This window comes from Lithobates pipiens, unplaced genomic scaffold (genome assembly GCF_037356315.1).
Source record: "Lithobates pipiens isolate NorthernLeopardFrog02 unplaced genomic scaffold, aLitPip1_a1.2 Scaffold_18, whole genome shotgun sequence".
NCBI lineage: Eukaryota > Metazoa > Chordata > Amphibia > Anura > Ranidae > Lithobates > Lithobates pipiens.
This window is the reverse complement of record NW_027507758.1, coordinates 61,753,228-61,779,484: the sequence shown is the minus strand read 5'-3', so window position 1 is coordinate 61,779,484 and position 26,257 is coordinate 61,753,228. Positions and strand designations below refer to the sequence as shown.

Here is a 26,257-nt window from a genome sequence, read left to right as displayed (position 1 = left end):
GGAATGATGGATTTCATGTTTTGTACATGTCCTAAACCAGAGCACATATTTTAAACTCCCATTGTGAATTAATCAAATAGATTTTGTACACAATGTGGAGGATCAGGTTCCACATCGAGTATAAGGCTCGGTTCACACAGGGGCAACACGACTTTCAACACGACTTTTGGAGGCGACTTGGACGCGACTTACAACACTACTTTAAGTCGCCCCAGGACAGGCGACTTGCCGTGGCCAATCAGAGAATGAGCTCTCAGGGGGGGGGAACTCCTTTTGAGAGCTGATAATTCTGTGAGAGTTGCCTCCGTATAGACAGAGATCCGACTTGGAGGCGACCTCCATTGAAATCAATGGGTACCAGTCGCCTACAAGTCGGATTGAAGTAGTACAGGAACCTTTTCTGAAGTCAGAGCGACTTCAGTAGTGTGCATTAAGACAGGTCTCATTCACTTACATTGATTTCTACATGTTGTGCGACCTGAGGTGACTTGGGGCGACTTGAAGTCAGATCTGAGCCGCCCCTGTGTGAACCGGCTCGAACAAGTATGCTTTTCTGCATAGGCAGACTGATTTTACTGTCTATTTAGTAACACGTTTTTTTTTGTATACTAGCCAATGGGAACTCCTCTTTGAATTATAAAAAGGATTCTTCTGATGCGTCTTTATTAGCACGAAACCTAATTGGTTGCTGCATGTTGTACTTTAGGGACATAATTATGCTTTACATTGTCAAAGTGGAACTCCAGCCAGACGGCATAGACATGTGAACAGATTTACCAGTTATGTTTGTGGAATTCTGTTCAGCCGTTCTTGTAATTACCAATCTAGCTTTTCTGGTTCTTCTCGTATACAGTGTGATCAGGCTGAGTCATTGTTCCATGAGTAGGGGAAAGGTGAAGAGGTGAAGCAGGAGAGTGTAAAGTACGCCTAGGTAATAGATTGATGACCTGGCTGGCTCCTGTGTGTGAATTACTAGACTATTGGGACAGAATTACAAATTCAGTCTGATAAAACAATACAGTGGATACAAAGTCTACACACACCTGTTAAAATGGTTTCTGTGATATAAAAAAAGACATAAATAATGTCAGAACTTTTTCCACCTATTAATATGACCTAGAAGCTGTACAATTTAGTTGACAAACTCAAATCTTTTAGGTAAAGGGAAGTAAAAAAAAAAAAAAAAAAAAAAAAAAAAGTTGAATAAGTGTGCACCCCCCCCCCCCCCCCCCAAGAATACTTTGTTGAAGCACCTTTTTATTCTATCAGCATGGCACATCTTGACTTGATAATATTTGCCCACTCCTTGCAAAAACACTCCAAATATTTTTAGATTGCGAGGGCATCTCCTGTGCACAGCCCTCTTCATATCACCCCGCAGATTTTGAATCCGATTGAGGTCTGGGCTCTGGTTGGGCCATTCCAAAACTTTATTCTTCTTCTGTTGAAGCCATTCCTTTTTTTATTTGGATATATGCTTTGGGTAGTTGTCATGCTGAAAGATGAAGTTCCTCTTCATGTTCAGATTTCTAGCAGAAGCCTGAATGTTTTGTGCCAATATTGACTGTCATTTGGAACTGTTCATAATTCCCTCTACCTTAACTAACAGCTCTGCTCCAGATGAAGAAAAACATCCCCAAAGCATGATGCTGCCACCACCATGCTTCACAGTGGGTATGGTGTTCTTTTGGTGATGTGCAGTGTTTTTGCGCTAAACATATCTTTTGGAATTCTGGCCAAAACGTTCAACCTTGGTTTCATCAGACCATAACACGTTTTCTCTAAGCGTCTTCCAGGGCAGGAAACATGTTAACCCCCACTAGATAAAAGGGCGGTCCTCCAGGCCCTATGTCAGTATTGGTGTTTCCTCCGATTGGGGGGAGGGGGTTGGGTATAACATGTTTCCTGGAACTTGTTCCCCTGGGTCTCATGAGCATGGCTCCTGTGGCGTTTTTGGGTTGGTATTCCTACCTACTTCTTGGGTCCCTGAGTGGCACATCCACCAGTAAAAATCCTACACGTGGTATTGCCATACTCGGGAAGAGTAGCAGAATGTATTTTGGGGTGTAACTTTTGCTATATACATGCTATGTGTTAGAAATATCTTATAAATTGACAATTTTGTGTAAAAAAAAAAAAAGTTTTTTTTATTTATTTTTTTCCACGTATTCCATAAACTTCTGGAAAAAAATTAACCATTCAAAAGACTCATTATGCCTCACAGATTATACGTTGGGGTGTTTGCTTTCCAAAATGCGGTCATTTTATGGGAAATTCCATTGTCCTGGTGCTCCAGGGCCTTCAAAAGTGTAATAGGTGGTTGAGAAATAAGATGCGCAATATTTGCTCGTAGAACGTCCTGAAGGTACTACATCAATGTTGGGCCTCTGTATGTGGCCAGGCTGTGTAAAAGTATCACACATGTGGTATCGCCGTACTCGGGGGAAGAGTAGCAGAATGTATTTTGGGGTGTAATTTGTTGTATGCATATGCTGTGTGTGAGAAATAACCTGATAATATGACCATTTTGTAAAAAAAATTAATAAAAAAAATCTTCATTTTGCAAAGAATTGTGGGAAAAAATGACAACTTAAAAAAAACTCGCCATGCTACTTAGTACCTTTGGAATGTCTACTTTGTAAAAAAGGGGTCATTGGGGGGGTATTTGTACTTTTGCTGACTTGTTAGTGTCTCAAGAAATGAGATACACCTGATGTACTTGAAGGCCTGATCAGATGTGATAAATTTTCAGCGATTGGCACCATAGTTTGTAGACTCAATAACTTTCAGAAAGACCAAATATACACTAATGTGGGTTATTTTTACCAAAGATAGGTAGCGGTATAAATTTTGGCCAAAATTTATGAAGAATTTTACTTCTTTAGTAAAAAAATTTACTAATTGGCAAAAATTTATGACAGAAAGAAAAAGGCTTTTTTTTTTTCTCTCAAAATTTACGTTTTATTTATAGCACAAAAAAAAAAAAAACACACTAGTGATTAAATACCACTAAAAGGAAGCTCTATTTGTGTGGCAAAAAGGACGCAAGTTTCATATGGGTACAGTGTTGGATGACTGAGTAATTGTCATTCAAACTGTGAGAGCGCTCAAAGCTGTAAATTGGTCTGGTCAGGAAGGGGGTGTAAGTGCACTGTATTGAGGTGGTTAAAGGCTATCTGTACGACACTTGATATAGAAAAGAAGGTACAGTTGTCTAAACATGACCTTATGTACAAAGGTTTGCGTAAGAAAAAGGCTTGATTTATTTTATTTTTTTCCCGGGCATAGTTCCCTTCTTGATACAATCAAGCTGGAGTGGGAAAATCCAGAGAGAAAACCTTTTCTTTTCTGGTAACCTTAAAAGGTTTCCATTTGAAAAGGTCACAGCACAGCCATGGAACAAACTTCCTAAGTTAGAAGCACCCCTTTCAAAAGTTTTAAAAACTCAGACCTAGCGTTTGACGATATGGGCATGCTTGGGGATTGAATGGATAAGAGGAGCTATCCTTCACAGAGCCTGGGACTCTGCCATTGGGAATCTTAAACCAGCTCTGGTCGGCAATTTCAAGCCCTCCCTTTTGGTCTGTCCTCGGCCCCATGTATTTTTCCAAAGGTGTCGGGGAGACGCTGGCTCCACTAAGGTTAAAGGCAATAACCATTATCCCTTAACTGGGTGACCTCCTAGTGGTGACGGTCATACCAAAAGTTATTAGCTGGATGCGAGTTCCTGGGGCTGGGGACCCCACCTCAGCAGCACAATGGCACAGGGAATATTGTCCTCAAGGGAAGCAAGAGCTTAGACTCGGGGAGCTTTTAGTGGTTCAGAGAGCCTTGCAGGCATTTCAGACGGTATTCGGGAGTCAACAGGGAGGTACGAGGAGTCGGATACTTCAATCTATCGCCCAGGAGATTTTATCATGGGCAGAAGTGAATCTAGCCTCAATTACAGCAGTGCACCTGATGGGGATACAAAACTATTTGGTAGATTATCTCTCTATCGGTTATGTCAAGACAATTTGGTCCCTTCATCCCAAAATCTTTGCGGGTCTCATCGATTTCCCGAAGCGGAGCTGTTGGCAGATCAGAACAATCGCAAGACGGAAGTTCTTTTCTCTGAACCCAGCAGATAGAACTTTAGGGATCGATGCTCTGGCGATCAGGCTTATTCCGGAAGTTTCTTCTAGAAGAAACATATCTTACCCTAATAGCCCCTTTCTGGTCCAAGAGGCCATGGTTTTCCCGGTTAGACTCTCTGGTCTTAGAGCCTCCACTGAGTCTTAAAAAGTCTTCTCTTTGGATCGCAGGGTCTAGTGTCACGCCCACAGGTTGTTTCCTTAAGCTTCACGGCCTGGTATCTGAAGAAAAGATACTAAGGCGCCCAGGGGTTCTCTGACAAAGTAGTCAAGTAAATTGCAGAAAACCAGTCCCTAGAGCCATATATTCCGAGGTTTGGAAGAAATTTTAACCAACTCATGGTTCTCTAGAATTTTTTTTTTTTTTCAAGAGGGTGTCGACAAAGGTCTTTTCAGTTAGTACCTTAAAGGTACAGGCGGCAACTATCAGTATTTATTTTTATTTTTTTCCCTCTCGGAAAATCCCACTATAGATTCTTCAAATCAATTTTATGTCCAGGTCAGTAGTGGTTAGAAGTTGTCAAACCTGGGACCTGTTCCTGGTGCTTCAAACTCTGGTAGAATTTTTTTATTTTATTTTTTGAGCCCCTAGAGCAGGGGTGCTCAACCTGTGGCTCTCCAGCTGTTGCGGAACTACAAGTCCCATGAGGCATAGCAAGACTCAGACAGCCACAAGCATGACACCCAGAGGCAGAGGCATGATGGGACTTGTAGTTTTGCAACAGCTGGAGAGCCACAGGTTGCGCACCCCTGCCCTGGAGGATATTTCAGTTAAAGTGGAGTTCTATCCCAAAACAACAATTTATTAATGTGCTTTAAAAAAAAAGTACTCGCCTCTAAATGCCTGTTGCTAGGGGGTCCCCCTAGAAACATACATTTAGAGGCGATTCCTTTGGCGCCTGGGCTCCTGACGTCCCTTCCCTAGGCGCAGGAAGGGAGATCGCCTCTCCCCCCTCCCTCTTGTCAATCATCTGGGACACTTGACCAGTCCCAGATTGTGCGACCAGTGACGGCGCTGGGCGCCCACAGTTAAAATGCCAGTGCCTCCGAGTGGAGGGGAGGATGAGCGGTGCTTCGTTCCCCCTCATCGCTGGACCCTGGGACAGGTAAGTGTCCGATTTTATTAAGTTGACAGCTGCAGTATTTGTAGCTGCTGACTTTTTTATTTTTATTTTTTTATTTCTTTTTTCAGTGGAAACCCCTCTTTAAATTACTTGCCTTTAAAAAAAAAAAAAAAAAAAAAAAAAAAAATAGATTCTTGTGGCAATTACCTCAGCTTGTAGGGTGAGCGAGTTACATGTCCTATCCGTGAAGGAGCCTTTCCTCACAATTCTTGAGGATTGGGTTGTTTTGAAAACTGATCCAGGATTTCTGCTTAAAGTGGCACATTCCACAGATCCCAGAACTTTGTAGTTCGCCAAAGGACGACCAAGTAAGAAAATTTAGTTTAGTTTGTTTAGACGTGAGAAAAATTCTTCTCGTCTACCTTGAGGTCACCAAGACCTTTAGAAAAAGACGCCTTGTTTGTCCTCCTTTTAGGAGCACACAAGGGAAAGAGTGCATCTAAAGCCACCTTAGCTTGCTTTATCTTGCCATTTCTGAAACTTACAAAATTAGGCAAGTTCTCTCTGCCTTTTTGTCACTGGGCACTCAAGAGCCTTGTCTGCGTCTTGGGCTGAGAGGGCTGGAGCCTCACCAGAAAAAATTTGCAGGTCTGCCACATGTTGAAGATTTTTGGCCGTCATTAAACCTTATCACCTGTATTTCCCATCTGCTCAGGAGCGGGCGTTTGGACGGAAGGTCCTTCAGGCAGTTGTCCCTCCCTAGACTGGTAAGTTCTGGCTCATCTCATGGGCTGTCCTGGAAGACGCTTAGCGAAAAGCTGTGTTAGACTTACCGGTAACTCCTTTTCTGAGAGTCTTCCATATGTATGCAAATGTTTTACAGGGACGTCTTACAATTCTCAATACTGACATGTGGCCTGGAGGACCACCCTTTTTATCTGGTGGTGGTTAATGTGTTTCCAGTCCTGCTGGGAGGAGCCCTAGGTTTCATGGGCTGTCCTGGAAGACTCTCAGAATAGGAGTTACCGGTAAGTCTAACTCCGCTTTTTCAACTTGCTTTTGAGACTTCAGCAAAATTTAGCCAGGTTCGGATGTTTTTGTTAAGAGGCTCCCGTCTTGCCACCTTGCGTCATAGCCCACACATATGAAGAATATGGGAGATTGTTGTCACGTGTACCACACAGCTTGATATTCCTGCAGCTCCTTTAATTTTGCTGTAGGCCTCTTGGCAGCCTCCCTGACCAGTTTTCTTTTCGTCTTTTCATCAATTTTGGAGGGACGTCCAGTTCTTGGTAATGTTATTGTTTTACCATATTTTCTCCACTTGATGATGATTGTTTTCACTGTGTTCCATGGTATATCTAATGCCATGGAAATTCTTTTGTACCCTTCTCTTGACTGAGTGCCAGTTCACACTTGTGTGCTCTGCGATATTGCATGTGATTTGCACTGCAGTGCAAATCACATGCTATGTCCGTGTGGTGCAACTTTAGCCATACAAATTGTATAGCTGATATCGCATCGCATTGCATTGCATTCAGACGAAACTCGCACGGACCTTTTTTTATCTATTTATTTATTTTTATTTTTTGAACCGAGCCTGATGCTGTTTAATAATGAGATCCCTCTGATACTTTGGAAGCTCTCTGCGGACCATGGCTTTTGCTGTAGGATGTGACTAAGGCTCGGTTCACACAAGGGCAACACAACTTTAAACACGACTTGAACACGACTTGAGGCGACTTACAACACGACTTTAAGTCGCCCCAGGCCAGGCGACTTTTGCCGTGGCCAATCAGAGAATGAGCTCTCAAGGGGCAACTCCACGCTAAATAAAAAAAAAAACGGCGTTGGTTCCCCCTCCGAGAGCATACCAGACCCTTAGGTCTGGTATGGATTTTAAGGGGAACCCCCTACGCTGAAAAAAACGGTGTGGGGTTCCCCCCCAGATCCATACCAGACCCTTATCTGAGCATGCTACCCGGCCGGCCAGGAAAGGGGGTGGGGACGAGCGAGCTCTCAAAGCACCTTGTCCCCATGTTGATGACAAGGGCCTCTTCCCGACAACCCTGGCCGTTGGTTCTGCGGGCGGGGGGCTTATCGGAATCCGGGAGCCCCCTTTAATAAGGGGGCCCCCAGATCCCGGCTCCCCACCCTATGTGAATGAGTATGGGGTACAATGTACCCCTACCCATTCACCTGTGAAAAAAATGTACAAAAAAAAAAAACACAACACACAAGGGTTAAAATAGTTTATTGCACAGCTCCGGGGGTCTTCTCGCTTTTTTTCTTCGCCGCCCTCTTCTTCCGCTTTCGGGGGTCTTGCCCCCCTCTTCGGTTCTTCTTGCCGGGCCACCGAGCCGCCTTCTAGCTCTTTTACTGGTGGTGGCCCGATCTTCTGTCGCCGCTGCCTTTTGTTCTTCTTTTCTGTTCTTCTCTTCTGGAGATGTTGCCTCGTCACTGTCTCTGGTCCCAGTGACAGGACACGCGGCATGTGGTGACTTATATAGGGACATCACCAGGTGATGTACCCACCCACTATGATGTCACAGTCCCAGCATCCTCTGGGACTGTGACATTATAATGGGCGGAGACATCATCCGGTGATGTCCCTATATAAGTCGCCGCGTGTCCTGTCATTGGGACCGGAGACAGCAACGAGGCAACATCTCCAGAAGAGAAGAACAGAAGACAGCGGCATCGGCGACAGAAGACCGGGCCACCGCCAGTAAAAGAGCTAGAAGGCGGCGCGGTGGCCCGGCAAGAATAACCAAAAAGGGGGACAAGACCCTCGAAGAGGGCGGCGGCTAAGAAGAAAGCCGGGCTCCTCCGCTAGTGAAAGAGCTAGCAAAAGAGCAGAAGATAGCTGAGTCCGGCCAGAAGACCCCCGGAGCTGTGCAATAAACTATTTTAACCCTTGTGTGTGTTTTTTTTTTATTTAATTTATTTATTTTTTTGTAAAAAAAAATTTCACAGGTGAATGTGTAGGGATACATTGTACATTGGGTGGGGGGCCGGGATTCGGGGGCCCCCTTATTAAAGGGGGCTCGTGGATTCTGATAAGCCTGCAGACCCCGACAACCAACGGCCAGGGATGTCTGGAAGAGGCCCTTGTCCTCATCATGGACGCGGCCCCCCCTTCCCCAAGGCACCCCCCCCATGTTGAGGGCACACGGCCTGGTATGGCTCAGGAGGGGGTGGAGCCGCTCGCTCGTCCCCACCCCCTTTCCTGGCCGGCCGGGTAGCATGCTCAAATAAGGTTCTGGTATGGATCTGGGGGGGACCCCCACACCGTTTTTTTTCCGCGTATGGGGTTCCCCTTAAAATCCATACCAGACCTAAGGGTCTGGTATGCTCTCGGAGGGGGAACCCACGCCAATTTATTTTTTTTATAAATTTGGCGTGGAGTTCCACCTTGAGAGCTGATAATTCTGTGAGAGTCGCCTCTGTATAGACGGAGATCCGACTTGGAGGGGATCTCTATTGAAATCAATAGGTTCCAGTTGCCTACAAGTCAGATAGTAGTACAGGAACCTTTTCTGAAGTCGGAGCGACTTCAGTAGTGTGCATTAAGACGGCTCTCATTCACTTACATTGATTTTTACATGTAGCGCGACTTAAGGTGACTAGGGGCGACCTGAAGTCGGATCTGAGTCGCCCCTGTGTGAACCGGCTCTAATGCCCCATACACACGATGAGATTATCGGACGAATGATCGTCGGTTTTTTTATTGCATGCTAATCTCAGATCGAATCTGAGTTTACTAAAGTCACAAATTCCCGCACGACAGAAAATTTTTTTGGAAGTGATGTCGTGTTGTAATGCATTTTCGAACGATAGCTGTACTGATTAAATGAAAATCGTACGATCTGGCATCGTACGAAATTTTTTTCCGTGCATGTCTGATAGAATAATATCGGATGAACTGTCCTAATCGGCTCTCAAAAGCTCTGTACTAACGATCCGATTATCGTACGATCGCTTCGAAAGCGGTGTTTTCCGTACTATTTTCGGATCGTGTGTACGGGGCATAAGAAAATGTCAGGAAAGACTTACTGGAACAGCTGAACTTCATTTGGGGTTAATCGGAGGCACTTTAAATGATGGCAGGTGTGTACTGACTGATACATCCCTGGTTATAAGAGGGTGTGCACACTTATGCAACCACATTCATTTTTTTTTTTTTTACTTCTCCCTAAAAGATTTCAGTTTGTTGTTCAATTGAGTTGTACAGTTTATAGGTCACGTTATCACCCTTTTCACACCAGGGCGTTTTGCAGGCGCTATAGCGTTAGAAATAGCGCCTGCAATCCGCCCCAAAGAAGCTGCACCATTGTGTGTGTGTGTAGTGTGAAAGCCCGAGGGCTTTCACACTACAGCGGTGCGCTGGCAGGACGTCAGAAAAAAAAAAAAAAACGTGTGTTTACCGCTCCTCCACCGCTGCTCCCCATTGAAATCAATGGGGCAGCTCTGTAATACCGCCGGCAAAACGCCGCTATTGCTGCATATTGCCCAGCAGTTTTAACCCTTTAGCGCCTGCTAGCGGGGGGTAAAAGCTCGCCGCTAGCGGCCGAAATGCGCTGCAAATCCGGAGGTAAAACGCCGCTAAAAATAGACGCAATGGGTGGTGTGTGTGAAAGGGATCTAAAGGTGGAAAAAGTTGTGAAATTAGTTATGTTTTGTCCAATTTATTTATTTATTTTTTAAAATCACAGAGCCCTGACGTTTTTAACGGGTGCGTAGATTTGTTTATATCCACTGTATGTAGAGCCACACTTATTTTTTTGCTCGTTTTTTTAAAATGGAGTAGGTAAAGTTAGTTTTTATTTGATCGCTGACTGTGTTCCTGCTTTCCACCCTTCCTATTTGTCCTGGTGACCATGACAGTTATGGAAATCCATAATTTAACAGTTGTCCCACGACTGCAATGTATGGTAAAGCTTCCAGTTGGTGACAACTAGGAGGAAAATTTCTGTTTTTGTCTTGACGTTTTCTTTTCTTTTTTTTTTTTTTTTCCTGGTAAGGGCAAGTTAAAGGAAATCTCATTGAGACAGAGTAAACCATAAACTTAGAGGGCTTTTATATAGTGAATGTCAAGGCAAAATTAAACTGTTAATACGGTCTGGTTCAAGCCTTACTAATACTTTAATTTTGCCTTGACATTCTCTTATGCATTTTTTTTTTTTTTTTCTTAGTGCATTTTCAGTTTTGTTGAAACACACAACAGTCCATTTAACATGTTTTCCTATGGGTCATATTCACATCTGTGCATTTTCTGGAAAGGGCCAGAAACTTTTTTTTCTGGTTATTGGTTCCATAGACTTCAATGGATCAAAAAGGTGTATTGCAAAATGCACCTGAAATATCCAAACTGCAACCTGCATAGGGGGGAATGGGGCCTAAACCCACAATGGTAAAATCAGTGTGTATATGCAGTAAAAAAAATGCTTGTTATACTCACTGTGGAACCTAAGTGGCTAATCCTCTGCCTTGCGTTTAAAAGGCTGTTTGATCTGGTCTTCTCGAATCCTCCCCTTCTTTCACAGTCTCCAATCCATCTACTGATAAGACAGAGCATCGTGGGCACTGTGCACATGGTCAGTTTGGTGTATATTGCTAGAGTGTTTGTGTCCCCCCCCCCCCTGAAGTGTGCATGTGATCTGCAATCAGCACTGTAGACTGAGGGTCAGGCATCCTGCAGCCTCATAGGACAGTCAGAGGAGAATGAAAACCCCTTCTACAAGCTTTAACCAGTGCTCGGCCAGCATTTCAATGTTCTGTGTACTGTCTAGACCAGATATAATGAATGCAGGGTCTATTAACACACACAAATTTGTGTGTGTGTGTATATATATATATATATATATATATATATATATATATATATATATATATATATACTCTTGTATCTCTTACAGGTTTCCTGTACAAAGTAATAACTTATGTCAAACATGCTCCTTTCTTCCTATTTAATGTGACAGCACACCACATGTCAGCTCTTCCTACTTTTGGTTCTGATGGATTACAAAGAGCACAGATCTCTCCTCATCTCCGAGGCCCTCCCCTCTGCCTCCTCTCCCCACCACCCCTGGCCGGTTTGTGCTTCTATTAGGGAGATCTGTCTCTCTGTTCTCAACGAAAATGAAGGACATTTAGAAATATTGGATTGTCGATCGTACAGAAGTTGAGGAGAAATCTTCCACTGATGCAATAGTTCTGGTGGCAGTTATGGGTTCTCTGACTTTGAATGGATTTTCTCTTGCTTACTGTTTTGGCTATGGGTCAGGAAGTGAAGAAAAATCAACCTATTGGGACACAGACTGTAAAAAAGACTGTTTTTAACCTTTCCTTACTCTATCCCAAACTTTTAAAATAAGTATTATAGAATATTAGCATATTCACTCCTGTTTTGTTCTTCAGCATGAAAATATATATTTTTTTTCTTTGATTTTAACTGTAGCTCCTCTTTTCAGTATATGACCTACATTGTTTAATCACGAGTGGCACATTTTGTTTTGACCCCTTTTTATGTTTTCAATGACCTTCATTCATTTTTGTTCCTTTTTTTTCTTTGGTTCCAGGCACGGTGCCAGGACTGCAAGGGGAAGATGGCGGTCACTCTGGATAGCGTTCGGAAAATGGGAATTCTTATTTTGAGAATGATCCTCCGATTTACCTTCATGGTCATCAACAACATGTTTGCTATTCCCTCCTATGTACTCTATTTAATAGCTCTGCAGCCTGTCAGACTGATAGACAGTAAACTGTTCTGGCATATTGAAGGAGTCATGTTTAAATGGCTCCTGGCTATGGTGGCATCATGGGGATGGACTGCTGGGTACACAGGTAAGTCTGCGTTTGACAATAGATCTTTCTGTATGAAGCTGGTGTACTCTAGATTTGGAATTTTGACCGCCTTTCTTGGATGGAGATAGTTGTAACATACTGGAAGAACACAGTTCACCAGGAACATCCCATAAAAAGCAGTGCTGACCCAAGTCGATCACCTGGAGGAGGAGACCATATGAGTGACAGGATGGCTCCAGGAGAACCACAGAGGAAATGGCTGGGCTGGTAGGGTGAAGCACACTGTTGGACTCCAGAAGGGTGTAATCCAGCCGGATGATTCCACAAACTTATGACCTGAAGAAGGGGCCATGTCCAGAAACATGTAGTCTTGGCTGCTGTCTTTGTCTCTGCTTTATGCCCCTCGGCTACAGTGTACCCTGGACCAATCATCCATAATTCTGCTCGCAGCATATCATCCTTCACTTTGGCCAACTTGTGACATCATTTTAGGGGGACGGGTGCAGCTTCTTTGCACTTTTTTGAGGTGGCCGTCACTCTCTGGCGCCCTGTCCGCATCCTGGTGTCCCCGGTCGGCTCCCTCGCTGGTTCTAGGACCTCCATCCTAGTCCTTTGGAATCATCCAGCTGGATTACAACCCTATTGGAGTCCCAAAGTGCGCTTCACCCTACCAGCCCAGCCAGTCCCTATATGGTTTTCCTGGAGTCCTCCTGCCACTCATACGGTTTCCTCCAGGTAATCTACTTGGGTCGGCACACCTTTTTAATGTGATATTCCTAGTTAACTGTATGCCTTGAATTGTTGAACAATAAACAGGACATGCTTTATTCATCTGGAGATCAGTGTTAGGACTCTGCCAGGGATAACTACTTTCCTTCTATTGTGGTGTTTCTCTCATTGGTCTGAGTTTTTGAAAAGCAGCGATTTTCCCCCCCAAGCAGACCCTTTCTTTTCTGTAGTTTGGGCTGCGAGTTATGAGCCTGGGCATTTGTGTGCAGTAACATACTGGAACATAAAGTTACTATATAAGATGCTTTTGTGTATGCTTTTTTATATAACCAGTTGATCTGCTTTTTTTTTTTTTTTTTTTTTTTTTAAAGACTTTCATAGTTTTTGTTTACTCCACACTGCAGTGGATCTGATTAACACTTGGGTTGCAAGTTTTTAAAGTAAAGTGTGTGCCGGACTCATCAAAGATCATTTTTCTGAAAAAATGTTTGTTCCCTTTTTACTAGAGGCAGTGTGCTCATCTATTTGATCAGCTGCAGTGCATTATCCTCATAGAATGGCCGTTTACCAGCGCCTTATGACCTATTACGGAAGTTTTTTTCCGCTTGTGGCTATTAAATCCAGCCAAGGCCTTTGGTTCATCCAGGGGGATCAAGCTGAAGAGCACTCGCCACTCAAGGAAAAACCCAATCACATAAGGACCCCAAAAAGATAAGGCTTCCACAGTGTAAAAGTCCAGGATGCAGCTGTCGGTGGTAAAGGGTTTGCCTTAATCCTGTAACTGAAGATTTGCAAGAAAGCTTGTTTTGTTGAAAAACATACGTACTGGCTGGGTCACCAGATAAAACAAAAAAGGACAAAGCTTAAAGTGGTTGTAAAGTCAGAAGGTTTTTCATCTTAATGCTTTCTAGGCAGTAAGATAAAAAGCCTTCTGTGTGTAGCAGCCCCTCTATTTACCTGAACTCCGTCTCTGTCCAACGATGTCCATGAGTGTCTTGGCTGTCCAAGACTCAACCCCCTGATTGGCTTAGACAGCAGAGTGGCACCAGTGGCTCCCGCTGCTGTCAATCGGGATACAGGGAGTGGGGCTGGGCTGCAGCTATGTGTCTGAATGGACACAGATCTGTGACTAGGCTTGGGTGCCCGATGGCAAGCTTCTTGCAATGGGGGCACTCAGCAGGAGGGAGGGGCCAGGAGCACAGACCCGAGAAGTATAACGCGTTTGTTATTTTTATAGAATAAAAAAAATTGACGTTAAAATAACAAAAGGAAAACAAATGCAGCCACCCCATCTAAGAATCTGTAAGCTGCAATGTTTAATTTTTGATTTAATATCACTTAAATTTTTGTATTTTTTATTTTTTTTTGTATTGCACAAGTGTTCCTTTTTTAAATTCTTGCATTTTCACTCTAATTGTACGATTTAGTGAAATTGAAACTCCTGATCTGCTGAGCTTTGTCCTCTCCGTGGCTCTAGATATCCAATCTATATTTGTCTCCCATGCAAACTGCATGTTTGGAAGTCCATCGATTATTCCTGAAATCTGGTGAAGCCGTGCAGCCCTGAGGGCACAGTGGAGACTCGGCTGTAAGGACAGTTACTGTAAAGTGGCGGTGTTTAATGAAGAGGTCAATTGGTTGGGAGTGATGTATATAGGCTCACTTCTCCTTTCTAGCACAGCTCAGGCTATTTTCCCATCCCATTTATTATGGCAGTCTCTTATGCTGTAAGTGCTGGACTTCTCTGGAGGAAAGGATCAGGTTCCTGCATCGGCATTGTTGGAAGAGCTTGTCGAGCTTGTTTGGTGAAAAGTGTCCGGCTCTGAGGAGCCTGCTGCCATTCAGGTCACTGTGTGACTTTCCATTGCTGAATAGGAAAGGCTCCTTCTCCGCTCCCGCCTCGCCTGTGCGTTTTTGTTTGCTCAGAATGAAACGAGACGGGGTGATATTTTTCCAGTCCTCAGGTTGAACTCCTTTCCAGCCTTCAGCGGTTTTATTGTCAGCCTGCAGAACAGATCATTTATTTGAAGGCTCTTCATATGTCATAGGACACAAACGCACACTATACAGCGGATAATACTAGGGCTGCAACTAACTATTTTCATAATCGATTAGTTGGCCGATTTATTGTTTCGATTAATCTGTTAATAACCTTAAAAAAAAAAATTGTGATGTATAATTTTGTTAATATGGAAAGCTTTAGAAAAGGCAATTTATTCTTAAATATATCTATGCAGTGGTAAATATAAATAACCAACTATATGATTAGGGAGCAAAATCTCGAATCCACCGAGAATGACAGAAGAGACATACCGTATGTGCTATTGGGAGACATACCGTATGTGCTATTGGGAGACATACCGTATGTGCTATTGGGGGAGACATACCGTATGTGCTATTGGGGGAGACATACCGTATGTGCTATTGGGGGAGACATACCGTATGTGCTATTGGGAGACATACCGTATGTGCTATTGGGAGACATACCGTATGTGCTATTGGGAGACATACCATATGTGCTATTGGGAGACATACCGTATGTGCTATTGGGAGACATACCGTATGTGCTATTGGGGGAGACATACCGTATGTGCTATTGGGGGAGACATACCGTATGTGCTATTGGGGGAGACATACCGTATGTGCTATTGGGGGAGACATACCGTATGTGCTATTGGGGGGAGACATACCGTATGTGCTATTGGGGGAGACATACCGTATGTGCTATTGGGGGAGAGATGCTGTATATGCTCAGGGCTGGTGCAAGGATTTTTGACACCCTAGGTGAAACCTTTATTTTGCTCCCCCCATTGGCTCCAACTCGGACTCCACCCCCTTTGCCCTGCCCATGCAGCCCCACCAGCACCCATCAATGAATGTTTGCTTGCTTCCATTCATTTGGGAGTCGTTTCTGACACTGTGCAAACGGAGCAGCGGCGGCTGCCGCCTGCTGAGACTTGTACGTGTCCCTTAGGAAACCATGTAAATGAACTGAAGTGCGTTAGTGCAAAAAGCACCAAATAAACGCATAGATGTGAACCAGGCCTAAGACATTTAGTAACATAATGAGATGAAAACTAAAATTATCCCTTTTTATAGTACAAAAAAAAAGCAGTTAATCACTACTGTAAGGGGTTCATTTTTTTTTTTTTTTTTTTCTTTTTAAATGAAGAACTATGAAAGTAATATTTACAGTAGCAATCATTTTTGCTCTTTTTGTACTAGAAAGGGCTCTCTTTTTTTTTTTTTTTTTTTTTTTTTTTATAACCCCATTATGTTACTGGCCGATTTAATAGTTTATGAAAACAGTAACCTATTTTATTTTATGATCTATTAGTTGTCGAATAATTGATTAGTTTCAGCCCTAGAATACCAAGTTCTCAGAAATCGCTGTTCAACTTTGTTGCTTATAAAATGTGACTGTAAGGCCGGGTTCACACTGCTGCGGGGGGAGATCCGGATGTGATTCGCACCGCACTGCAGTGCAAATCACATCCGATCTCCGTAGCGATGCGAGTTCAGCCATACAGATAGTATGGCTGAATTCGCATCGCTCCCATAGCAAACTCGCACGGGACCCTTTTTTTGGTCCGCAACAGAATCGGATCGCATGGGGGTTCACACCATGCGATCCGATTCCTGTGCGAGTCGGCAGATCGCACTGCGATATGCGGACGGATCTGGGGGTGTCATTAACATATCATTGACACTCCCAGCCGTCCGCATAGGGCAGTGTGAACTGCCGGCGGGAGTAATGCGATGCGGGAAAACGCCGCGGATTCGCGGCGTTCCCGCATCGCAGCGGTGTGAACCCGGCCTAAAGGTTAAAGCCTAATGCCTGGTACACCTGATGTAATTTATCGGATAAATGATTGTGTTTTTTTGTTTGTTTTTTTTTCATGCTACTCTCAGATCGAACCTGAAGAGTTTTCTAACATCACAATTTCTCGTACGGCAGAACAAAAACATCAGAAGTGATGCAATGTGTTGTAGTGCATTTGTGTTGCATTTTTGAACGACAACTGGACTGATTAAACAAAAATCGTACGATCTGGCATTGTACGAAAAAAAAATAATTCATGCATGTCTGATCAAATATCGGATGAACTGTCCTGATCAGCCCTCGAAAGTCTGTACTAACTATATCAGATTGTCATACGATTTTCTGATTTGTGTGTATGGGGCTTCACTAAAGCAAAAAAACTTGGCATCAATTTGTAATCATTCCTGTTTCTTTAAAATTGTGTGTACATTGAGTTACTATAAAATTCCCTTTTTAGAATCCTTCCAGAAATCTCCTTCTGCATCCTGAGGCATTGCTAATATCCTGGTAATTATTTACCTAGGCATGGAAACCAGGAAGTAACTGGAGAAATGTAGAAAAGGTTTAAAGCAAGTAAATCTGATATACAGGTGCTTCTCATAAAGTTAAAATGTCATCAAAAAGTTCATTTATTTCAGTAATTCAATTAAGGCTGGGTTCACACTGGAGCGATGCGGGGACGCCGCAAATTTGCGGCGTTTTCCCGCATCGCATGCCTCCCGCCGGCAGTTCACACTGCCCTATGCGGACTGCTGGGAGTGTCAATAAAACCTTAATGACACCCCCAGATCAGTTCGCATATCGCAGTGCGATCTGCAAACTCGGACAGGAATCGGATCGCATGGTGTGAACACCCATGCGATCCGATTCTGCTGCGGACCAAAAAAAGGGTCCTGTGCGAGTTTGCGGCTGGTGCGATGCGAATTTAACCATACTATCTGTATGGCTGGACTCGCATCGCACAGAGATCGGATGTGATTTGCACTGCAGTGCGGTGTGAATCGCATCCGGTTCTCGCTGCCGCAGCGGTGTGAACCCAGCCTGTAGGAGAAATCCAGCCTGAGCTCGTTTGGCTGGGCTTCTCCTAAGGGTCCCAGCAGAGAGCGGGCTGGAGTCTGCTCGCTGATGTCACCAATATCAGCCTCTTAGCGTGCCGGTGACACAGCCCCTCCCCTCCACTCCCCTCCCCAGCTCAGTGCCATCAGTGCGTAGATCGCGGGGGACAGATGCAGCAGCCACCTAGGTAAGTATGAATATGGGAAAGTGCCAACCCATACTTCCACTTTAAAAAAGTGACACTCCTCTCTCTCTATATCTATGTGTGTATATGTATATGTATGTATGTGTGTGTGTATATATATATATATATATATATATATATATATATATATATATATATATATATATATATATATATATATATATATATATATATATAATATATATATATATAATATATAGTGCCTTGCGAAAGTACTCGGCCCCCTTGAACTTTTCAACCTTTTGCCACATTTCAGGCTTCAAACATAAAGATATAAAATTTTTATTTTTTGTGAAGAATCGCCAACAAGTGGAACGAAATCTATTGGATTTTTGAACTAATAAAAAAAATGAAAAGTGGGGCATGCAAAATTATTTGGCCCCTTTGCGTCAATACTTTGTAGAGCCACCTTTTGCTGCGATTACAGCTGCAAGTCGCTTGGGGTATGTCTCTATCAGTTTTGCACATCGAGAGACTGAAATTCTTGCCCATTCTTCCTTGCAAAACAGCTCGAGCTCAGTGAGGTTGGATGGAGAGCGTTTGTGAGCAGCAGTTTTCAGCTCTTTCCACAGATTCTTGATTGGATTCAGGTCTGGACTTTGACTTGGCCATTCTAACACCCGGATACGTTTATTTGTGAACCATTCCTTTGTAGATTTTGCTGTATGTTTGGGATCATTGTCTTGTTGGAAGATAAATCTCCGTCCCAGTTTCAGGTCTTTTGCAGACTCCACCTTTTTTTCATCCAGAATGGTCCTGTATTTGGCTACATCCATCTTCCCCTCAATTTTAACCATCTTCCCTGCTGAAGAAAAGCAGGCCCAGACCATGATGCTGCCACCACCATGTTTGACAGTGGGGATGGTGTGTTGAGGGTGATGAGCTGTGTTGCTTTTACGCCAAACATATATCGTTTTGCATTGTGGGCAAAAAGTTCGATTTTGGTTTCATCTGACCAGAGCACCTTCTTCCACATGTTTGGTGTGTCTCCGAGGTGGCTTGTGGCAAACTTTAGACGAGACTTTTTATGGATATCTTTGAGAAATGGCTTTCTTCTTGCCACTCTTCCATAAAGGCCAGATTTGTGCAGTGTACGACTGATTGTTGTCCTATGGACAGACTCTCCCACCTCAGCTGTAGTTCTCTGCAGTTCATCCAGAGTGATCATGGGCCTCTTGGCTGCATCTCTGATCAGTCTTCTCCTTGTCTGAGCTGAAAGTTTAGAGGGACGGCCAGGTCTTGGCAGATTTGCAGTGGTCTGTTACTCCCATTTCAAAATGATTGCTTGCACAGTGCTCCTTGGGATGTTTAAAGCTTGGGAAATCTTTTTGTATCCAAATCCGGCTTTAAACTTCTCCACAACAGTACTACGGACCTGCCTGGTGTGTTCCTTGGTCTTCATGATGCTCTCTGCGCTTTCAACAGAACCCTGAGACTATCAGAGAGCAGGTGCATTTATACAGAGACTTGATTACACACAGGTGGATTCTATTTATCACCATCAGTCATTTAGGACAACATTGGATCATTCAGAGATCCTCGCTGAACTTCTGGAGTGAGTTTGCTGCACTGAAAGTAAAGGGGCCAAATAATTTTGCACGCACCACTTTTTAGTTTTTTTATTTGCTAAAAAAGTTTAAATTATCCAATAGATTTTGTTCCACTTCACAATTGTGTCCCACTTGTTGGTAATTATTCACAAAAAAATAAAATTAAAATGTTATATCTTTGTTTGAAGCCTGAAATGTGGCAAAAGGTTGAAAAGTTCAAGTGTGTGTGTATATGTATGTGTATATGTGTGTGTGTGTGTGTGTGTGTATGTATATATATATATATATATATATATATGTGTGTGTATATATATATATATGTATATATATATATATATATATATATATATATATATATATATATATATATTATTATATTATATTATATTATATTTTTTTTAATGTTTGATATGAGCAAGGCCCTCTGATTCCTACTGTATCTAAGTGTATTGTATTTGTACTGTTTGCCCTCATGCTGTAAAGCTCTGCGTAAACTAAGCACTATATAAAATCTGTAATTTTTTATAAGACCCCTTTCACACCACACCGCCCATTGCGTCAGCGGTAAAACGCCGCTATTTTTAGCAGCGTTTTACTGCCGGATTTTCAGCGCATTTTGGGCACTAGCGGGGCGCTTTTACCCCCCGCTAGCGACCGCGAAAGGGTTAAAACCGCCGGCAATACATTACAGCGCTGCCCCATTGATTTCAATGGGGAGCAGCGGTGGAGGAGCAGTAAACACACCGCTCCAAAGAAGCTGCTGGCAGGACTTTTTTCTGATGTCCTGCCAGCGCACCGCAGTAGTATGAAAGCCCTTGGGCTTTCACACTACAAACAATGGTGCAGCTTCTTTAGGGCTGATTGCAGGCGCTATTTCTAACGCTATAGCGCCTGCAAAACGCCCTGGTGTGAAAGTGGTCTTATAATAATTGACTTCCAGCTAGTGAAAACCCAAAATTCAGTTTCTTAGAATATTACATAAGACGAATAAAACTATTTTTAATACAGAACTCTTGAATGTCCATGTACAGTATAGTATGCACTCAATACTTGATCGAGGCTTCTTTTGCATTTAATTATTGCATCAATGTGGGGTGGCATGGAAGCGATCAGCCTGTGGCACTGCTGAGGTGTTAGACAAGTCCAGGTTTCTTTGATAGCGGCTTTCATCTCATCTGCCTTGTTGGATCTAGTGTGTCATCTTCCTCTTCACAATACCCCACAGATTATCTGTGGTTTAGGTCAGGTGAGTTTGCTGGCCAATCGAGCACAGCCATGATCATTATTGCAGTTATTAGTACTTTTGGCAGTGTGGGCATGTGCCAAGTCCTGCTGCAAAACAAAATCTTCATCTCCGTAAAGCTGGTCAGCAGAGGGAAGCGTGAAGTGCTCTAGAATTTCCTGGTAGAGGGCTGTGCTGACTTTGGACTTGATAAAATGCAATGGACCAACACCAGCAGATGACATGGCTCCCCAAATCATCACTGATGGGAGAACCGTGCAAGAAATAGTATTTAAAAAAAGAAATGTCCATGAGCTGTGACCTGGAAAGAAAAGAAGTTTCCCGGCCACAAAAGTCTTTTCTGTAGCAACCTGAGGTGAAATTGAAGGCTTGGTTGTAGAGCTGCACAATTTTAAAGAATGAAAGGGTTTGTATACCCATACAACACACAGAATGCCAGCCCCTCTTAGAGGCTGGCATAGCACACTGTACAACGAGCGTTGTAAATATTGATTTTAGCGCCATCTTCAGGCCGGTCACGTGACTCGCGGCCGCTGTATACCTCCAATGGATGGATACTGCAGGAGGGGCTGTGATCTCCCTCTGATGTCACTCGGGGAGATCACATGACCGCTCTGCCTCCTCTGTAGTAGCCATGCAAACTGGCAGAGAGTAGCACTAAATCAGTATTTACAACGCTCGTTTTTCTACAAGATAGGTACAGTGTGCTATGCCAGGATATAAAAGAGTGGGCTGGCAGTGAGCATTTCACAATCGGTAATTTTGCTAATAGGGGTGCAGACACACAGATGCTAACTGAATATAATTTTTTATTTTCTTAAAAAAAAAAAATTTGTTTTTAGTGCAAAAAATAAAAACCACAGAGGTGATCAAATGCCACCAAAATAAAGCTCTGTGGGGAAAAAGACATCAATTTTGTTTGGGTACAGCGTTGCACGACCGCGCAATTGTCTTTTAAAGCAACGCAGTGCCTTATCGCAAAAAATGGCCTGGTCATTAAGGGGGCAAATCTTCGATCCCTAAGTAGTTAAAGTGCAGCTCAGCAGGGAAAGATCAGGTCTCCTGCACTGCTGTACAGGGCTGTGCTATGTTGCAGAGTTGAACAGGTTATAGGAGAAGAAGCAGCCCTCATCTAAGTATATCCTTTGTGTATTCAGCTGCTTGCCTGAAGTTTACCTTTTAGGTACTTCTTAAAATGGATTTGTCAATCTGAATCTGTGTTGGCCGAGTGCTGGGATGAAGTGCAGTTTTTTTGTTGCCCTGCTCCTTCCTTAATGTACCCTTCAGCCTAAGAGATTGGAAGAAAAGCTTTCCATATTCATTTAACCACTTCCGGACCACCCGCTGTCGTTATACATCGGTACTTTGACGTTGAATACCATTGTTATTGCAGCAGATAGCTGCCATAACCCCAGTATTTTTAAAAAGTAAAAAAAAAGTAAACTAAAAAAAAAAAAATTAAGCATTCCCGTGCTCACACGCAGAAACAAACGCATACGTAAGTTGCACCCGCATATGTAAACTGTTCAAACAACACGTGAAGTATCGCCACGATCGTTATTGCCGCGAGCGATAGAAATACTTCTAGCAAAAGACCTCTGTAACTCAAAACATGTAACCTATGGAAATTTTTAAGTGTCAGTTTGTCGCCATTCCACGAGCGGGTGCAATTTTGAAGTGTGACATGTTGGGTATCAATTTACTCAGCGTAACATTACCTTTCACAGTATAACATATTTTTTTTTTTTTTTTTTTTTGCGTTTGTAAGACCGCTGTGTAAATACGGTGTGACAAAGTATTGCAACAACCGCCATTTTATTCTCTAGGGTGTCTGAAGAAGAAAATTTTTTAGATTTGGGGGTTCTAAGTAACTTTTATCGCAAAAAAATCCAGATTTTAACCTGTAAACGCCAAGAGTAAAAAAAATAGACCCGGTCCTTAAGTGGTTAATAAGCCCCCAGTTCTTCATAGAAAACAAGTAGTAATTAGAGATTATAGTAAGCCAGTGAATAGTGTGCCTTTCCCCAGAGGCGGTGTGAATTAACACCCAGGGCTTAGGAGCGTTATACCAGTGAAAAGAGCAACCTGAAATGAATGCCTGCAAAACCAGTCATTTATTAACCGCAGCTCTGCCGATTCCACCTAATACAAGTCTGTGTTTTCTGTTTGTTCTTATTTTTCTATATAGAAGAATAACAACTCAGCAGTGCTTTGTTGGTTTTATAATTATGTGAATGAGGCTTTGTGTGTGGCTGTACATCATACATTCGGGTGTAATTCTATGTCACAGATGCTGCGTACAACCAGCGGCCTGTTAAATCAATGACGGAGGAAAATGCATAGCGGCTGTGTGCAAAAATACACACCCGAAGGGTACTTACAGGGGTGTAGGCACTGCCCAGACTTCGCACTTTGCTGGGGGCAACGCATACATCCCTGTACTCCGGTACTGCTCAGATGTGTGCATACAACACTTGTGTTTTATAGCCTCTCACGGATTTTGACAGGCTGCTGGCAGGCTGTATTCTACACTTGTGACTCCAGGTGAGTTAGGCCCCATTTACATCTAGCGATTTTAGGTTTGCAGACGGAATCGCCACGAATCCAAATTGTACTGCAATGCTGGCAAAATGCAGCACATACTTTTTCCTGAGTACCGTATCGAGTCCTATAATTTCAGGCTGTGTAACATGAGGGGGCTAGAAGGAGGTCACATTTTAGGGGGTAGCCACAGTTAAAGCAGTGATGGAGACCGGCACGCAGTTTGGCACCTCCCGGAGAACCCATAGGGGATGTGAGAAGTCGCATGGAGAGTTGGGAAATTTGGGATGTCTGATAATATTTTGCAATGTCTGGAATGCCCAGCCCACCCTGTAACCTAAACATAAGCATATAGAGTAGACGGGAAACCCTGGAGCGCTTATGTGCCCAAATAAAGGTGAGAAGTCTGTTCTGGAGTAGCCACAGGATAGAAAGCAGGGACCCGGGCAGGAAGAGTCGGAAAATGATAAAGAATCTTTGGGAGGATGGTCATCATGACCGAGTTAATACAGCCGATTCAGGATTAGTTTGGGGATTGCCAAGACGCCTTGAGAGCTGTGATAGTGCACAAAAGTGGGTAGAAATTGGCGTATAAAAGGGAAGCGTAAGAGGGGGACAACTTGATGCCCAAGTGGTCCAGAGAGGAGCTGGCCCAGTGGTAGGGGAAGGAAGATTGGAGATTTGAGGCTAGGTAACCCGGCAGAGTAATGTTCAGGGCAGTTGTTTTTTCTGGGTTAATTTGGAGACCTAGTAGTAGCAAAGTGGGTTATAAGGGCCTGGAGGTTTGCTAGGGTGATGGGGTTGGTGAGGGTCAGGAGGGCATCGTCCTCGAACATGTTCAGTTTATAGCGATCTCCCACATAGGGGATGCCATTGATGTTAGGGTCTGACTCTGCTCTAAGGGTATTGGCCAGCAGTTTGAAGGCGATAATAAAAAGAATCGAGGGCGGGGCATCCTTGCCTCATTCCCCCGGAGATGGGAAAGGATGTCGAAAGGCACCCTGCATAGCGCACTGAGGCAGAGGGGGTTGAATAGAGGGCCGTCGACCAAGACAGGATATAGTCTCCAAAACTCCAATGCTGTAGCACATATCACAAATGGTCCCATGAAAGGGTATCATTATATGCTGTGCCTTACAAAAGTATCCCCCCCCCCGGTTTATTACCTGTTAGATTACAGCCTTTAGTTCAATGTTTTTTTTTAATCTGAATTATATGTGATGGATCAGAACACAATAGTCTAAGTTGGTGAAGTAAAATTGGATAAATGGATACATAAAACAATTTTTCAGACATAAAGATAATTGGATTGTGTGTGTGTGTATTTACCTCCTGTGTTATGAAGCCCATAAAAAGCTCTGGTGCAACCATTTGGCCTCAGAAGTTACAGAATTGGTGAAATGTCCGCCTGTGTGCAATCTAAGCGTCACATGATCTGTCATTTCACACCTTTTTTGAAAGGCCCCAGAGGCTGAGAAACCCTAACCAAACACTGCCATGAAGACCAAGGAACTCTCCAAATAAGTAAGGGACAATGTTGTTACGTACAAGTTAGGGTTAGGTTATAAAAATAAATATCCAAATCTTTGATTCCTGGAAAGAACATGGCACAACAGCAAACTTGCCAAGCGACGGCCGCACACCAAAACACACAGACCGGGCAAGGAGGGCATTAATCAGAGGCAGCACAGAGACCTAAGGTAACCCTGAAGGAGTTGCAGAGTTCCACAGCAGAGACTGGAGTATCTGTACAAAGGATGATAATAAGCCGTATGCTTTATGGCAGAATGGCCAGAAGAAAGTCGTTACTTTCAGTAAAAAACTAAATGGCATTTTTGGTTAATCCACATTTCCCTTTATTTCTGTCTTGGTGTTGTGTCTCTGCTACAAGACGTAAGGGGGATCTGCAGACCTGGGTCACACAGAGCAGTGAAAAGGTGTGCCTGCCTATTGACCATCACTGTTTCGCACATGGTGTATCTACTGTCCGCACACACTATCACTGCCTCTGTCACCTTCAGGGCATCATAGTTCCATACATTAGGTTTATCATTTGATCCAGCGTTTATTCATAGTAGGGAGTCCATTGAAATTTTCAATAATAGAACAATTCCTCATCGTTTTCTGTGGTTCAGCACTTTCTTGCAGGAGCCTGCCTTCTATGGATGAGTTTATAACCGTGGAAAAATGTTTTATGTCGCACCGCTCTTTCTCTTTCTATATTGAGACTTGATAATGTAATAGGCTAAAGGAATACAAAGTGGCAGCATTTGTAAAAAACATTGCGATCCTGGGGGAACATCTGAAGGATGGGGGTGAATAAATTCTGTTCCTTTTGAAGGTCAGTTCCATCCAGAACTAATCTATTTTAAGCATTTGCTGACAAGGCAAATCACATGAGGTCTGACTTCCTTTCCAGTTCAAGTCCGCTACTGGGATCATCACTGATGGTGGTGGTGTGATGCCCCGATATACACTCACCGACCACTTTATAAGGTACACCTTGCTAGTACCCGGTTATATCCCCCCCCCCCCCCCCATCTTCACAACTGCCGCAATTCTTCGTGGCATAGATTCTACAAGGTGTTTGGAAACATTCCTCAGAGGTTTCGCCACATCCCACAAGGTGCTTGCTCTATTGGACTGAGATCTGGTGAGTATGGAGGCCATTGTAGTCCAGTGACTTCATTGTCATGTTCAAGAAACCAGTGGTGAGATTATTTGAGCTTTGTGACATGGTGCATTATCCTACTGGAAGGAGACATCCGTAGATAGGTACACTGTAGTCCTAAAGGGATGAACATGGTCAGCAACGATACTTGGGTAGGCCGTGGCGTTTAAACTATGCTCAATTGGTACTCAGGTGTGCCAAGAAAATATCCTCCACACCATTACACCACCAGCCTGAACCAGTGATACAAGGCAGGATGGATCCATGCTTTCATGTTTACACCAAATTCTGACCCGACCATCTGAAGGTCTCCCTATTTACTAATGAATGTATTCATACCCCTTTGACATTTTCCACATTGTCATGTTACAACCAAAAACTTAAATGTATTTTATGTGATGGGCCAACACAAAGTGGCACAATTTATTTTTATTT

General features: G+C 43.4%; 1 protein-coding gene across 2 annotated transcripts in view; it reads left to right on the top strand.

Moving 5' to 3' along the window:
• LPGAT1 (lysophosphatidylglycerol acyltransferase 1) overlaps positions 1-26,257 on the top strand; it is a 166,863-nt gene that overhangs the window by 34,772 nt on the left and 105,834 nt on the right. For both annotated transcript variants that reach the window (XM_077485736.1, XM_077485737.1), the window contains exon 2: positions 11,779-12,043. In XM_077485736.1, coding sequence (XP_077341862.1) covers positions 11,806-12,043 — 238 coding nt within the window. In that variant the 5' untranslated portion in view covers positions 11,779-11,805. The remainder of the gene's footprint in view (positions 1-11,778; positions 12,044-26,257) is intronic.